This window comes from Heptranchias perlo, chromosome 4 (genome assembly GCF_035084215.1).
Source record: "Heptranchias perlo isolate sHepPer1 chromosome 4, sHepPer1.hap1, whole genome shotgun sequence".
In the NCBI taxonomy this organism is placed as follows: domain Eukaryota; kingdom Metazoa; phylum Chordata; class Chondrichthyes; order Hexanchiformes; family Hexanchidae; genus Heptranchias; species Heptranchias perlo.
In genome coordinates this window covers 121408751-121422373 of record NC_090328.1, presented here as the reverse complement: position 1 = coordinate 121422373, position 13623 = coordinate 121408751, and the positions used below count along the sequence as shown (strand labels likewise).

Here is a 13623-nt window from a genome sequence, read left to right as displayed (position 1 = left end):
CAAAAGGTTGTTATACAAGATAAGGATTCAAGGGGTTGAGGGTGATATATTAGCATGGATAGAGGATTGGTTAATGGACAGAAAACAGAGAGTAGAAATAAATGGGTCATTATCGAGTTGGCAGGCTGTAACTAGTGAAGTGCCGCAAGGATCAGTGCTTGGGCCTCAGCTCTTTACATTGTATATTAATGACTTGGATGAAGGGACCAAGTGTATTGTATCCAAGTTTGCTGATGATACAAAGCTAGGTGGGAAAGTAAACTGTGAGGAGGACACAAAGAATCTGCAAAGGGATATAGACAGGTTAAGTTAATGGGCAAGAAAGTGGCAGATGGAGTATAATGTAGGGAAATGTGAGGTTATTCACTTTGGCAGGAAGAATAGAAAAACAGAATATTTTTTAATTGGTGAGAAACTATTAAATGTTGAGACTTGGGTATCCTGTACATGAAACACAGAAAGTTAACATGCAGGTACAGCAAGCAATTAAGAAGGCAAATGGTATGTTGGCCTTTATTACAAGGGGGTGGAGTACAAGAGTAAGGAAGTCTTGCTGCAATTGTACAGGGCTTTGTTGAGACCAGATCTGGAGTACTGTGTACAGTTTTGGTCTCCTTACCTAAGGAAGGATATACAGATTGATTCCTGGGATGAGAGGGTTATTCTATGAGTAAGGGCCCATACTCTCTGGAGTTTAGAAGAATGAGAGGTGATCTCATTGAAACATATAAGATTTTGAGAGGGCTTGACAGTGTTGATGCTGAGAGATTGTTCCCCCTGGCTGGAGAGTCTAGAACTAGGGGGCATATCTCAGGATAAGGGGTCAGCCATTTAGGACTGAGATAAGGAGGAATTTCTTCACTCAGGGGTTGTGAATCTTTGGAATTCTCTACCCCAGAGGGCTGTGGATGCTGAGTCGTTGAGTATATTCAAGGCTGACCGATAGATTTTTGACTGTAAGGGAATCAGGGGATATGGGGATTGAGCGAGAAAGTGGAGTTGAGGTCGAAGATCAGCCATGATCTTACTGAATGGCGGAGCAGGCTTGAGGGGCCATATGTCCTAACCCTGCTCCTATTTCTTATGTTCTTAGAGTTGTATATCCAAGTTTCCAGATAACTCTCAGTTACAGTAAGTTGTGTAGATGGGAGCAGGAAGTTACAAAGAAACATAGACAGCTTAAGTGAGTGGGCAAAACTGTGACCAACAGAGTACAATGTGGGGAAGTGTGAGATCATCCACCTTGGAACCGAGAAAGACAAATCGGAATATTTTCTTAATGGTGAGAAACTAGGAACTGCGGAGGACCAAAGGGATTTGGGAGTCCATGTACACAAATCACTAAAAGCTAGTTGGTAAGTGCAAAAAGTAATCAAAAAGGCTAATGGAATCTTGCCCTTTATCTCAAGGGGGCTGAAATACAAAGGAGAGGAAGTGATGCTTCAGTTGTACAGAGCCTTGGTCAGACCCCATCTGGAGTAACGCGTTCAGTTTTGGGCACCGCACGTCAGGAAGGATAATTGGCCTCGGAGGGGATACGGTGCAGATTCACCAGAACGATACCGGGGCTTAAAAGGTTAAATTATGAGAACAAGTTGCATAAACTTGACTTGTATTCCCTAGAGTTTAGATGGTTAAGTGACGTTCTAATAGAGGTCTTTATAATGATAAAAGGATTCGATAGAGAAACTGTTTCCTCTGGTGTGGGAATCCAGAACAAGGGGGCACAATCTTAAAATTAGAGCTAGGCCATTCAGGAGTGAATTCAAGAAACACTCTTTCACACAAAGAGCAGTGGAAATCTGAAACTCTCTCCCCCAAAAAGCTGTGGATGCTGGGGGACAATTGAAAATTTCAAGACTGAGATCGATAGATTTTTGATGGGTATGGGGATTCGGAGCGTAGGTGGATAAATTGAGTTGAGGTACAGATGAGTCATGATTTAAATTGAATGGTGGAACAGGCTCGAGGGGCTGAATGGCTGACTCCTGTTTCTATGTTGCTAGTTGGTCCAGAATTTGGCAAATGGGAACAGTGTTATATCTGACTGTGGTATAGATTTGCAGAGCTTTGCACGGCAGCAGCACGTATCGGGAATCCTGGCGCACAAAGTTAGCACATCTCACGTCAAAATTAATGGATGGAAAGTCATGCAAGGCACAATATGTGCTCCATTCATGCAAAGCACAACACCGGGAGTGCAAATTCATAAAATCTGCCCTTATATGTACAACTGTCCAATGGATGATTAACATTCCTATTAAATAAGAGTACAAAAGTGAGAAAGTTATGCTAAACCTTTATAAATCACTGGTTAGGCCTCAACTGGAGTACTCTGTCCAATTCTGGGCACCACACTTTAGGAAGGATGTCAAGGCCTTGGAGAGGGTATGGAGGAGATTTACTAGAACGATACTAGGGACAAGGGATTTCAGTGATGTGGAGAGACTGGAGAAGCTGGGATTGTTCACCTTAGAGCAGAGACGGTTAAGGGGAGATTTAATAGAGGTGTTCAAAACTATGACGGGTTTCGATGGAGTGAATAAGAAAAAAATGTTTCCACTGGCAGGAGGGTCAGGAACCGAGGACGCAGAATTAAGGTAATTGGCAAAAGAACCAGAGGTGAAATGAGGAGAAATTTTTTTACGCAGCGAGTTGTTACGATCCGGAATGCACTGCCTGAAAGGACGGCGGAAACAGATTTAATAATAACTCTCAAAAGGGGAATTGGATAAATATTTGAAAAGGAAAAATTGCAGGGTTATGGGGAAAGAGCAGGGGGAGTGGAACTAATTGGATAACTCTTTCAACGAGACGGCACAGGCATGATGGGCCAAATGGCCTCCTTCTGTGCTGTATCATTCTATGAAATTCTATGCCTATTAGAGACTGGATTGAGACTGCCCAAATTAATCTCCCATGGGATCTTTACAACCAGCAGACAGACGAGACTTTCATTCAGCAGTCCAGACTGGATGTGAACCCAGCTCGAAAAGGTGAAAGGCCAATGTCTATCCCATTGTACCACCCAGTTCCCAATAATGCCCCTCCGTCCTAGCCTGGTCCATGTTTGAGGGCTGGGGTGGGCCTCATTAACATACTGCCGGCGAAAAATGAGCGCCTGGGGTCAGCCCGCCAGCTCTGGACCACTGCAATATCGGGGGGAAACAGGGCCAGTAAGTTGTATCCCAACAGACTCGGGGTGCTTTGCCCCATTTCCACCGGGCAGGAAACCTTAAAATCCACCCCCCTGGATTCTTGCATCAGCTTCACCCCTGCCTTATTTGCAAAATGTTCCCCAGCCACACGTTCCAGTTCCTCTAACTCTGGATCGCTGTTGATCTGCTCTCGGAGGCTGATCTTTCCACCATCATCATCCCTCTTCCCTCTGAAACTCTCTTCTAAAGCCTCTTCCATAAGGGTTGCCAACCCAGGATTGTCCTGGAGTCTCCAGGAATTAAAGATTAATCTCCCGGTCACTGCTGGGAGAAACATCATCGGGGTATTATATAAAAAAAAATTCCGTTTCTTTGAACACTTTTATTTATTAGTGATAAAAATATTGGAGATGGGGGAAGAAAGGATTGTTTGACTGGGCGGGTTGGATGGAGGTGGGAGATCATGTGATGAAACCTCCAGAAATACATCCAACCAGAGTTGGCAACCCTACTCTACCAATAACACTTCACCTCGCTGACACTCAAAAGCCCACCCCCACTCTTTCAGTCTTCCAGTTCCTTACTTCCTGCTCGATAGCTACTTCTCCCCCTTGTGAAGCAGTTGTTGACTGAGAGATTAGAGGGTGGAAGGTCATATTTTACTACTCTGATGCACTGTGTCTCAAAAGAAAACCAGTTGACAAGGTGAAGTAACTTGCACTTAACAATAAAACATTGCCATGAAGATGAATAGTTTTTGTTTCTATTGGTGCTCCATTCTTAAAGCAAATCCCCCGCTTGATAATAGACTCAGACAACCAAAACAGGCTCAATAAAACACACTCTGTTCCAGATTCCAACTCCTAGAATGATGGGGCTCCTGTCTTTTTATATGGGCACTGGCAATGTCATGGAGTGACCTGTGGGTATATTATCAACTTGCCCACACACCCCCTCCCTCAGGTGTGAAACTGGCGAGGCAAACTGGATGCCAGTTATACAAATCTCCTAATTATCATTTCCATTGAAATCAATGGAAGTGAGAATCAGGCGGTTTGTATAACGGCCAGCCGATCCACAAAGCCAGTTTTACACCTGGGGCGGGGAGCAAGTTGATAATTTACCTCCAGGTAATAACAGTGTCAGCCGTGGCTCAGTGGGTAGCATTCTCGCCTGAGTCAGAAGGCTGTGGGTTTAGATCCCACTCCACAGATTTAAGCACGAAATCTAGGCTGACATTCCAGTGTAGCACTGAGGGCGTGCTGCGCTGTCGGAGGTGCCGTCTTTCAGATGAGACATTTAGACCGAGGCCCCGTCTGCCCTCTCAAGTGGACTTGAAAGATCCCACCGCACTATTTTAAAGAAGAGCAGGGGAGCTCTCCCCGGTGTCCTGGTCAATATTTATGCCTTAACCAACGTCACTAAACATCATTATCCCATTGCTGTTTGTGATACCTTGCAATGGTCTGCTGTGTTTCCTACATTACAATAGTGACAACACTTTAAAAGTACTTCATTGACTGTAAAACGCTTTGGAATGTCCTGAGGTCATGAAAGGCGCTATGTAAATGCAAGTCTTTCTTTCTTTAACATAATTGTTCAGTCCACTGAGAATAAGTTGGGTAGTATGCCTCAACATTATAACATTTATGAATATGCGTTTTAGTAATGTTAGTAATTTAGGTTCAGGATTAATTAAATAGATTTTCTAAGTCTCAGCTACATGCAGCCCCTCGGCAACATCATCCAGAATCACGACGTCAGGTTCCACATGTATGCTGTATACACCCAGCTCTACCTCACCACCACCTCCCTTGACCCCTCCACTGCCTCTCTGTTGTCAGACTACTTGTCTGACATCCAGTCCTGGATGAGCCAAAATTTCCTGCAATTAAACATTGGGAAGACCGAGGCCATTGTCTCCAGTCCCCGCCACAAACTCCATTCCCTCGTCACCATCTCCCTCCCTGGCCATTGTCTGAGGCTGAACCAGACTGTTTGCATCCTCAGCATCCTTTTTGACCCTGAGCTGAGCTTCCTACCCCATATCCTCTCCATTACCAAGACCGCCTACTTCCACCTCCGTAACATCGCCCGTCTCTGCCCCTGCCTCAGCCCATCCTCTGCTGAAACCCTCATCCATACTTTTGTTACTTCTAGGCTGGACTATTCCAATGCTCTCCTGGTCAGCCTCCCATCTTCCACCCTCCATAAACATAAGCTCCTCCAAATCCCTCCATGGCCTCACCCCTCCTATCACTGTAACCTCCTCCAGCCCTACAACTCTAAAAGAACTCCATTCCTCCAACTCTTGCCTCTTGTGCAGACCCCACTTCCTTCACTCAACATTGGCGGCCGTGTCTTCAGCCGTCTAGACCCTAAACACGAGTATTCCCTCCCTAAACCTCTCCATCTCTCACTCCTTCTTTAAGACGCTCCTTAAAACCTACCTCTGATCAAGCTTTTGGTCACCTGCCCCAATATCTCCCTCTTTGGCTCAGTGTCAATTTTTGTCTGATTTCGCTCCTGTGAAGCACCTTGGGACGTTTTACTGTGTTAAAGGCACTGTTGTTTGTTGTTACTCATTAATACAGCATATTTTGGGAGATAGGTTTTGCCTGCACTGCTGCAAATACAATATGAATCAGAAAACTTATGAGTTCAATTTTGTGCTGCAAATAGAGATTTTACTGTACAACTGTGTCCATTCTCATCCTTATAAAAAGTCATATATGACATCTTGAAAACAACTGTCGTAAGCACGGACCGGGTTATTAGTGTGATCAATAATAGCCTCAAGAATCTAAAAACACAGGACTGTTTACATAACTCCTGGCATCTCTCCAATGATTAAAATCAAACTTAGAAATACACATTTTCTCCACTAAATCTAAGGGATATTAATATTGCATTATAAGTTACCATGACAAACTCTGCCTCTAGCTTGCTTGCTAAAACAAAATAGATTATTATTTTAAAAGTGCATGGCGCAGTATTTGGCGGTACATCGTTTAAGATGCAGGATATGAAATTAATAAAACGTATTTGGGCCTTCCCATTTGCCTAAAAGGTTTTCAAAATTATCTGCCCAGCTATACACACAAGCCTTTTTCAAATTATGTTTCAATAAAATACCTTTCCCACTTTTGGCCTTCGAGTAAAAACAGTTCTATTTATTGAAGAAAGAAAGAAACAAAGAAAGGAAGAAAGAAAGAACTTGCATTTATATAGCGTCTTTCACAACCTCAGGACGTCCCATAAGTGAAGTAGTTTTGAAGTGTAATCACTGTTGTAGTGTAGGGAAACACGGCAGCCAATTTGCGCACAGCAAACTCCCACAAACAGCAATGAGATAAATAACCAGATAATCTGTTTTAGTGATGTTTGTTCAAGGATAAATATTGGCCAGGACACCGAGGTGACCTCCCCTGCTCTTCTTCAAAATAGTGCCATGGGATCTTTTTACATCCACCTGAGAAAGCAGACGGGGACTCGGTTTAATGTCTCAACCGAAAGGCGGCACCTCCGACAGTGCAGCACTGGTGTAGCAGGTCCATGGCCATGAGTCCCCACAGACTTCCTGATCGCAGCAAAGCCGGGTCACCTGGTGAAAGAGGTCAATGTTTCCCTCGGGAAAGGAGGAAGGGAAAATAAATCAGAGAATCACTGCAGGTGCCACTCTCCCTACTCACTTCCTGATCTGCCAGTTAGAAAGTTGCACTGGCGGAGATTCTGCAGATCACTTCACGGGCAGGTTCACATGAAGAAGGCCCTTAATCCCACTTTACCTCACCCTACCAAACTTCCAACCCCACTGTCTTCCCATTACAACATTTATTTGTCCCTTAAATGAATCAAGTTTCAATCACCCTCCTTGCAACCCGTTCTAAGTGTTGATCTCGCTCTCTATTACAAAATGTTTCCCAAGATCTATCCGCCCTTCACAACCCTGAATCTTTACTATCCCATCCCTCTGTTCCAAAAGTATTATTTCAGGTTTGCTTTCTCCGGTCTGTTAATATATGTCTTTTTGAAATGTCAGCTGTGGCTCAGTGGGTAGCCCTCTCGCCTGAGTCAGAAGGTCATGGGTTTAAGCCCCACTCCAGAGACTTGAGCACAAAATCTAGGCTGACACTCCAATGCAGAACTGAGGGAGTGCTGCACTGTCATAGGTGCCATCTTTTGGATGAAACATTAAACCGAGGGCCCCATCTGCCCTCTCAGGTAGATGTCAAAAATCCCACGGCACTATTTCGAAGAAGAGCAGGGGAGTTCTCCCCAGTGTCCTGGCCAATATTTATCCCTCAGCCGACATCACGAAAACAGATTAGCTGGTCATTATCTCACTGCTGTTTGTGGGAGCTTGCTGTGTGCAAATTGTCTGCTGCATTTCCTACATTACAACAGTGACAACACTTTAAAAGTATTTCATTAGCTGTAAAGCGCTTTGGGATGCCCTGAGATCGTGAAAGGCGCTATATAAAAGCAACACTTTCTTTCTTTTTTGAATAGCTTTAGCTTATCAAGTTGTTCCTCATAGCTTTACCCCAGTGACCCCCAGTATCAGCTTCATTACTCTCTTTTGCCCTGTCTCCGGGTTCTGGATGGTCCTCATTATGTTTCAGCCACGCGAACCGTATGGAATACTCCAGGTGAAGCCTTACCTGGACACCATACAGCTTCAACGTGACCGAAGGGTATTGGAACTCAACTAAACGGACAATATAACCCAGCATCCTATTTACTTTGTTAATGGCCATAACACACCTAGGTCTCTTCCAGCTTCCCCCTTGGGAAGATCTATCCCGCCCATGGAGTATAATTGCCTCCTATTTTTGTTTCCCATGTGCAGTACTGTCAGTAATAAAGGAAACCTAGGGAAGGAAAAAGCACAAAAAGAAATCCAACTATATTTTAAAACAGTGCTAAAGTGTAGCGATACACTTTTAATCAATGCACCTGTATTATGTGTGCATTTTAGGTACTAGCTTTATAAAACCTCTAACTTTATAAGCTTTATAAAGCTTTATAAAGCTTATAAAATATATTCCAGTATAATATCCCCCCTTCTCTTTAACCTTCTCTAGACTAGATCAGATAAGGTGCAGGCTTCACGAGCTCACAACATACCCCGGACACAGGTATGGCTTTATTGCATGTGCCCTACACATTATTTCAGGTCATGTCACAATGGAAATGTCTAATGATTAGTTTCTTACAATTTTTCTCTTAACCCGCCCGTCTTCCTCAATTAAGGCTTTGCTTGAATCGCACTTTTAGTGAGTCATGGATTTCCTGCTGTTTAGGGCCAGGCACCACGAAAGAGAGACAAGCATTTAAATACAGTCCTGTCCGTGCAGTATCAGCCACTTACCTCCACAAATATGAAGCAAGGAATGATGGAATAACTCCTCTGAATATTGTTCAATTCTGTAGCCATTCTGATTCATTAGATCACTCTTGCAAGAGTGATAAGTTTAAGAGTCCTTCACACCTGCAAATCAAACAATTACACTTTAACTACTGCATTCCTTCAATTTGCTTTATTTTAATCCAAGTCAGTGCTAACTCTAGCAAACCAAAGAGAAAATATTTAACATTGTATGAAGTACTCCTCCAGACTTCCTATTACATAGAATAACACAGAATCTACAACACTGGAACAGGCCATTCGGCCCAACTGGTCTATGCTGGCGTTTATGCTCCACACGAGCCTCCTCCCACCCCTCTTCATCGAACCCTATCTGCATATCCCTCTATTCCTTATCCAGTATCATATAAGTCTCATGTTAGTATACTGTCTTGTCAATAGTAAGGTATAACATTGAAATGTAAACGGATCGATCTTTGATAGAATCAACACACAAATAAGATTTTTTTTTTAAATATTTTTGCTCATAAATCAAGTCTTCGGGAGTTGAACTGAAGTTCCAATTCTGGCCTCTCGCACATCCCCGACTTTAATCGCTCCACCATTGGCGGTCGAGCCTTCAGCTGCCCAGGCCCTAAGCTCTGGAATTCTCTACCTCTCTCTGCTCTTTTAATTCGCTCCTTGAAACCTACCTCTTTGACCAAGCTTTTGGTCACCTGTCATAATATCTCCTTATGTGGCTCGGTGTCAAATTTTGTTTGATAATCGCTCCTGTGAAGCGCCTCGGGGCGTTTTACTACATTAAAGGCGCTATATAAATGCAAGTTGTTGTTGTTGTTAAGGTTTCCATTCCCCCCCCCCGCCCCGAACAAATGCCAAGTTTTCCACATCTATTCCCATCCTTTAAAAATGGACAGAACTGAATGACATAAATCAGTCTGCTGCATTTTTGTGCATCAGTGACATGATTTCACACATCAAAGTAAAGTTAGAGGGTGAAATTGCTCCTTTAATGAAAAGCAAATGATTGTCTCTTTTTTTCCATAATTAACACCCAACTAATGAAAGCACATGGACAGATATCACATGTTTACAAGCGATGTGTTCCTGCCTTTTCATTAGCAGTGCATTTATTATGGAGAAAACTAGGCTTTCTCCCAATTTCTGTGAAAATGGGAATTACCCCCTAATTGTCTAGAGCTATATTTGCTTCTGTTGACTAAATTTAGTGAAACAGTAGACACGATTGGAGATCAAAGTTCGCCTGCTTTATACTCAGGTCCGCTCATCCACTAAAATTAGCAAAATAAGGAGTATCCGTCCCTTCAGTGAGCCATTTGAATACAAAGCAGCTTTCAGACCTTTTGTTCAACCAACACACACAGTAAACATCGACAAAAGTAACCTCGGACAGTTTGGATACAAAAGCACAATGAAGTGGAAGAGATGGAAGCAGAGATTCCTTAGCACGTGATATTCTTGAAGTGAATTAAAACAAACAAGCTGAGCCCACGGTTGCTGAAGTGATAGTGTCGTCCTCAAAAGGGATTAAGTTTGTGCCAATTTACATTGCTGCCGAACATCAATATTGGATTTAAAGCTACAGGCTCCAAATCATACTGAAAAGTACTCATTAAAACAGCCAATTCCTGGATTTTAATGTTCATTAAAAGGAGAACACGGCGATTTAATTGTTGAAAATATATATTTTTTAAAGGCACATTATATTTATTGCCTGCTACTCTCTGCACGTATGTGAGAGCTGGTCGAGAAAATCACCATTAAACACACAAAGGCTTCCTAACACCTCCATTATTGGGGCATCCCTGCATTCAACCAAGGTAGGACTAATACACTCGATGGCTAAGCAATTTTTTAAAAAAAACTTTATTATTCTAAAATCTCATACATATCGATTAACTTTATTCTAAACATTTTGTGCAAACTAATAATGCCCTCTTATAAAATCTCAGCTAGCTCTTCTTCCAATTGAAATCACACACTGTGGGATCCCCCGGGTTTAAATGTTCAGCAAAGGGACAGGAACACGTTTTTTTTTCCCTCTCTCAAGAAAAAACCCCTCAGGGGTGGGGGGAAATGTAGGGTAATTGTAGTTACTCAAGCAGCCCCTCTTCCATCTCTGAACTGAAGGGGCCCAGATCATTAAAGTATGAACTAATCACAGGGGGGGGGGGAGCACTCCTCTGGGTAACTCTGTGTGTGTGTGTGTGTGTGTGTGTTTGTTGCAAAATTCAGGCTTTGCAGAAGGTTCAAACTGGACGTAAATATGATGCAGTTTTGTCAGTTCTCATTTCTATACTGAACTGAGGGGAACGGTGCTGAGGTTAACCCAGAACGCACGACTATTTCTTAAGTAGAGAGAGAGATGTTTGTGAGACAGATTCAATCTGCTCTGTACAATGTAGTCAAAAAAGATAAAGGGGATTGCTGCCTTTAGATTTATTTCAGGCAAAAAAAAATTAAGTTTCCCAGAAAGTTTTTTTTAAAATTTTTATGGTCCTGACTCCCTTTATTGGGAGGAAAAATGTATTGTTTGTTTTATCGATTTGACATTACCACGAAAGCAAAAGGGGGATTGCAATCCCAAAGGCTTTGCAGAGATGGTCCTACACAAACAATGCATCGTCCGGGACATTGACAGAGGTAAGAACACATTAAAATCATCCTGGATACCACCAAAAAGCAAAAGCAAAAAAAAACAGCTACCCCCATCCACGAAAATAATTTGATTTATTAGTTTGAATATATTAATTTTAAAGCAATGTTATAATGCAGGGCAGAATGCACAAGCTATCGTCATTGCAATCTAGAACAATAGTAGGTGACAAATCCTGTTAAAATAATAGAAGATATTGATGCCACAATGTTGCATTATTCAATTCAAAAAACAACAAAAAATGATACTTTATCAAGCGTTTGAGGTTGCACAGTGAAGAATGCTTCTATTGATTAGTGGGGAGGGGGTAATCTGACTCCGCTTTAAGAATGTCTGGTCCCTACAAACAAAAGAAGGGACAGGCGGAGAGAGGGAGCGAGGAACAAGCTTATTCCTTACCTGTGCCGGTGCCACACACACACACACTCACCAGCGCCGTGCTGCCAAGCTGGTGCCGCGCCGAACGCTACCAGACCGCACCATCAGGGCAGAGCCTGCCCCGGCAACGAGATGTTCCCGCTGCTGCTTTTCTGCTCGCTTAGTCCCCCCAGCAGCTCATCCTCACTCCTCGCTATCACCACCAACAGCAACGGCACCATCCCACAGAACTGCCCCCTCTGCTGCCACTCCTTGCCACTCACATCTCACTTCCTGTGTGGGGGGTGGGATAGGGAGGAGGCGGGACCACCAGCCAGTCAAGTCACACAAATTGCTTAAAACAGAATCATCCCCCTCCCACCCATCCCCGCCAACACACACACACGTTAAGAAACGGTCTTGAATCTGATCCATTAAATGGTCCTTTTTGTTCTTATCCTACCAATTAATAAAGTAGTCCAATAGCTATTGGTGTTGTTTGAGATGGAATTTCACTTTTTCTTTTTTAAAAAATTGATTTTTGTTCAAAAATGTTTTTTTGAGTTATTAATTTTGGTACTTCTGATTTTTTTTACAATATATCCAGATACGTTAGATTAGATCCACCTAACAAAAATAATCTCAGACCTAACTGGTAATACGTGCACTAAAACAGAAAGTGTTGGACATATACATAGGAACAGGAGTAGGCCATTCAGCCCCTCGAGCCTGTTCCGCCATTCAATTAGATTGTGGTTGATCTGTATCTTAACCCCGTCTACCCGCCTTGGTTCCATATCCATTAATACCCTTAATACACAACATCTGTAAAGAGAAAACAATTTGACATTTTGGGTCCATTGTACGCCCTTCATCGACTAGAACATTGGAAAACATCGTACACGCCCGAAATATTGGCCCAGAATTTGCTGGAGTGGGACATCTCACGGTGGGCGGGTGAATTGGGTTTTTTCCCCACCCTTCAGAGCGTATTATTTTTCTGCCGCAAGTTGCTGAAAGTACGGCGAGGGCTAAGAGGCATCTAGGACCCTAGTGAACGTCGGGTCCAACAATCTTTCTCCTTAATCAATTAAATTTAAGGATAAAGAAACAGAGAAACTATGGAGATGGAAATAGGGTGAATTAGAGTCAAATTAAATACAGAAAAGAGAAATAAAGAAAGGGAAAGCAAAAGTAAGAAAAACATTTGAAAATTTCAAATTTAAAAAACCTCCAGGGACAATTTACTATCTGGAGGAGTGGAACGCCACCGTTTCAATTGTTGCCTTTCTATGCCTCCAAGGTTGAGTTTCATGTCAGGACCATAAATCACATCATCAACAGAGTCCTCCTGAGACGAAATACCAGCCCTAAATATCTGCGGTGAGATTCATTCGCATTTACGGCCCAAATCCCGCAATTTCTTGACGCTCGGCGAGCTCCTGTTTTCACGAGGCTAACGGCACAAGTTGTCCAGCAATTTGTGGCGATTCACAACTCAGGGCATATCTCTTCCTCACCACAAGTTGCTGGGTTTTTTACGCATTAATAATGGCAGGCGCCTTTTACTCACCATTATTTTCCCAGCAATTTCTGGACCATTATCTTCTTTTTACAGGTATTGATTCATCTGCTGTGTACTTCCAACATTTTCTGTTTTTATTTCAGATTTCTGGCATTTGCAGTTTTTTTTTTGTATTTTAATAATGCAGGATTCCCCCAATGGTGTAGCCCATAGAAAGTTAGGACAAAGCAAATTTCTCTCAGAGTGCTTTAGTTAGAGAAAGGTATGGGGATCTAGGCTGCACATAGTGACACCACTATTCCAGGCCTAAAAGGAGATGATTGGGTAATTCCCCCGTCAATCATGCCTGGAGCCCGCACTGCTGTGACTGAGTTTGATTTACCCACATAATTTGTGTTATGTAACTATCCTCCACTCACTGCATTTTGTTGGACAAATAATCAATTTGTATTATCCAACACAGTGGTGTCAATGGACCCTCCTACAATGCTAGGGAAAGTCCACCTAACGGCATAATATAATGGTAATGCCCAAA

General features: G+C 42.8%; 1 protein-coding gene across 3 annotated transcripts in view; it reads right to left on the bottom strand.

The window, feature by feature from the left end:
• Positions 1-11809, bottom strand: part of plppr1 (phospholipid phosphatase related 1) — a 114618-nt gene extending 102809 nt beyond the window's left edge. For 2 of the 3 annotated variants that reach the window (XM_067982279.1, XM_067982276.1), the window contains exons 1-2: positions 11606-11809; positions 8533-8652 (exon numbers count right to left, since the gene is read on the bottom strand). In XM_067982279.1, the coding sequence (XP_067838380.1) occupies positions 8533-8598 (66 nt within the window). In that variant the 5' untranslated portion in view covers positions 8599-8652; positions 11606-11809. The remainder of the gene's footprint in view (positions 1-8532; positions 8653-11605) is intronic. The other variant, XM_067982277.1, reaches the window with a different exon arrangement.
• Between the last annotated feature and the right edge of the window lie 1814 nt (positions 11810-13623).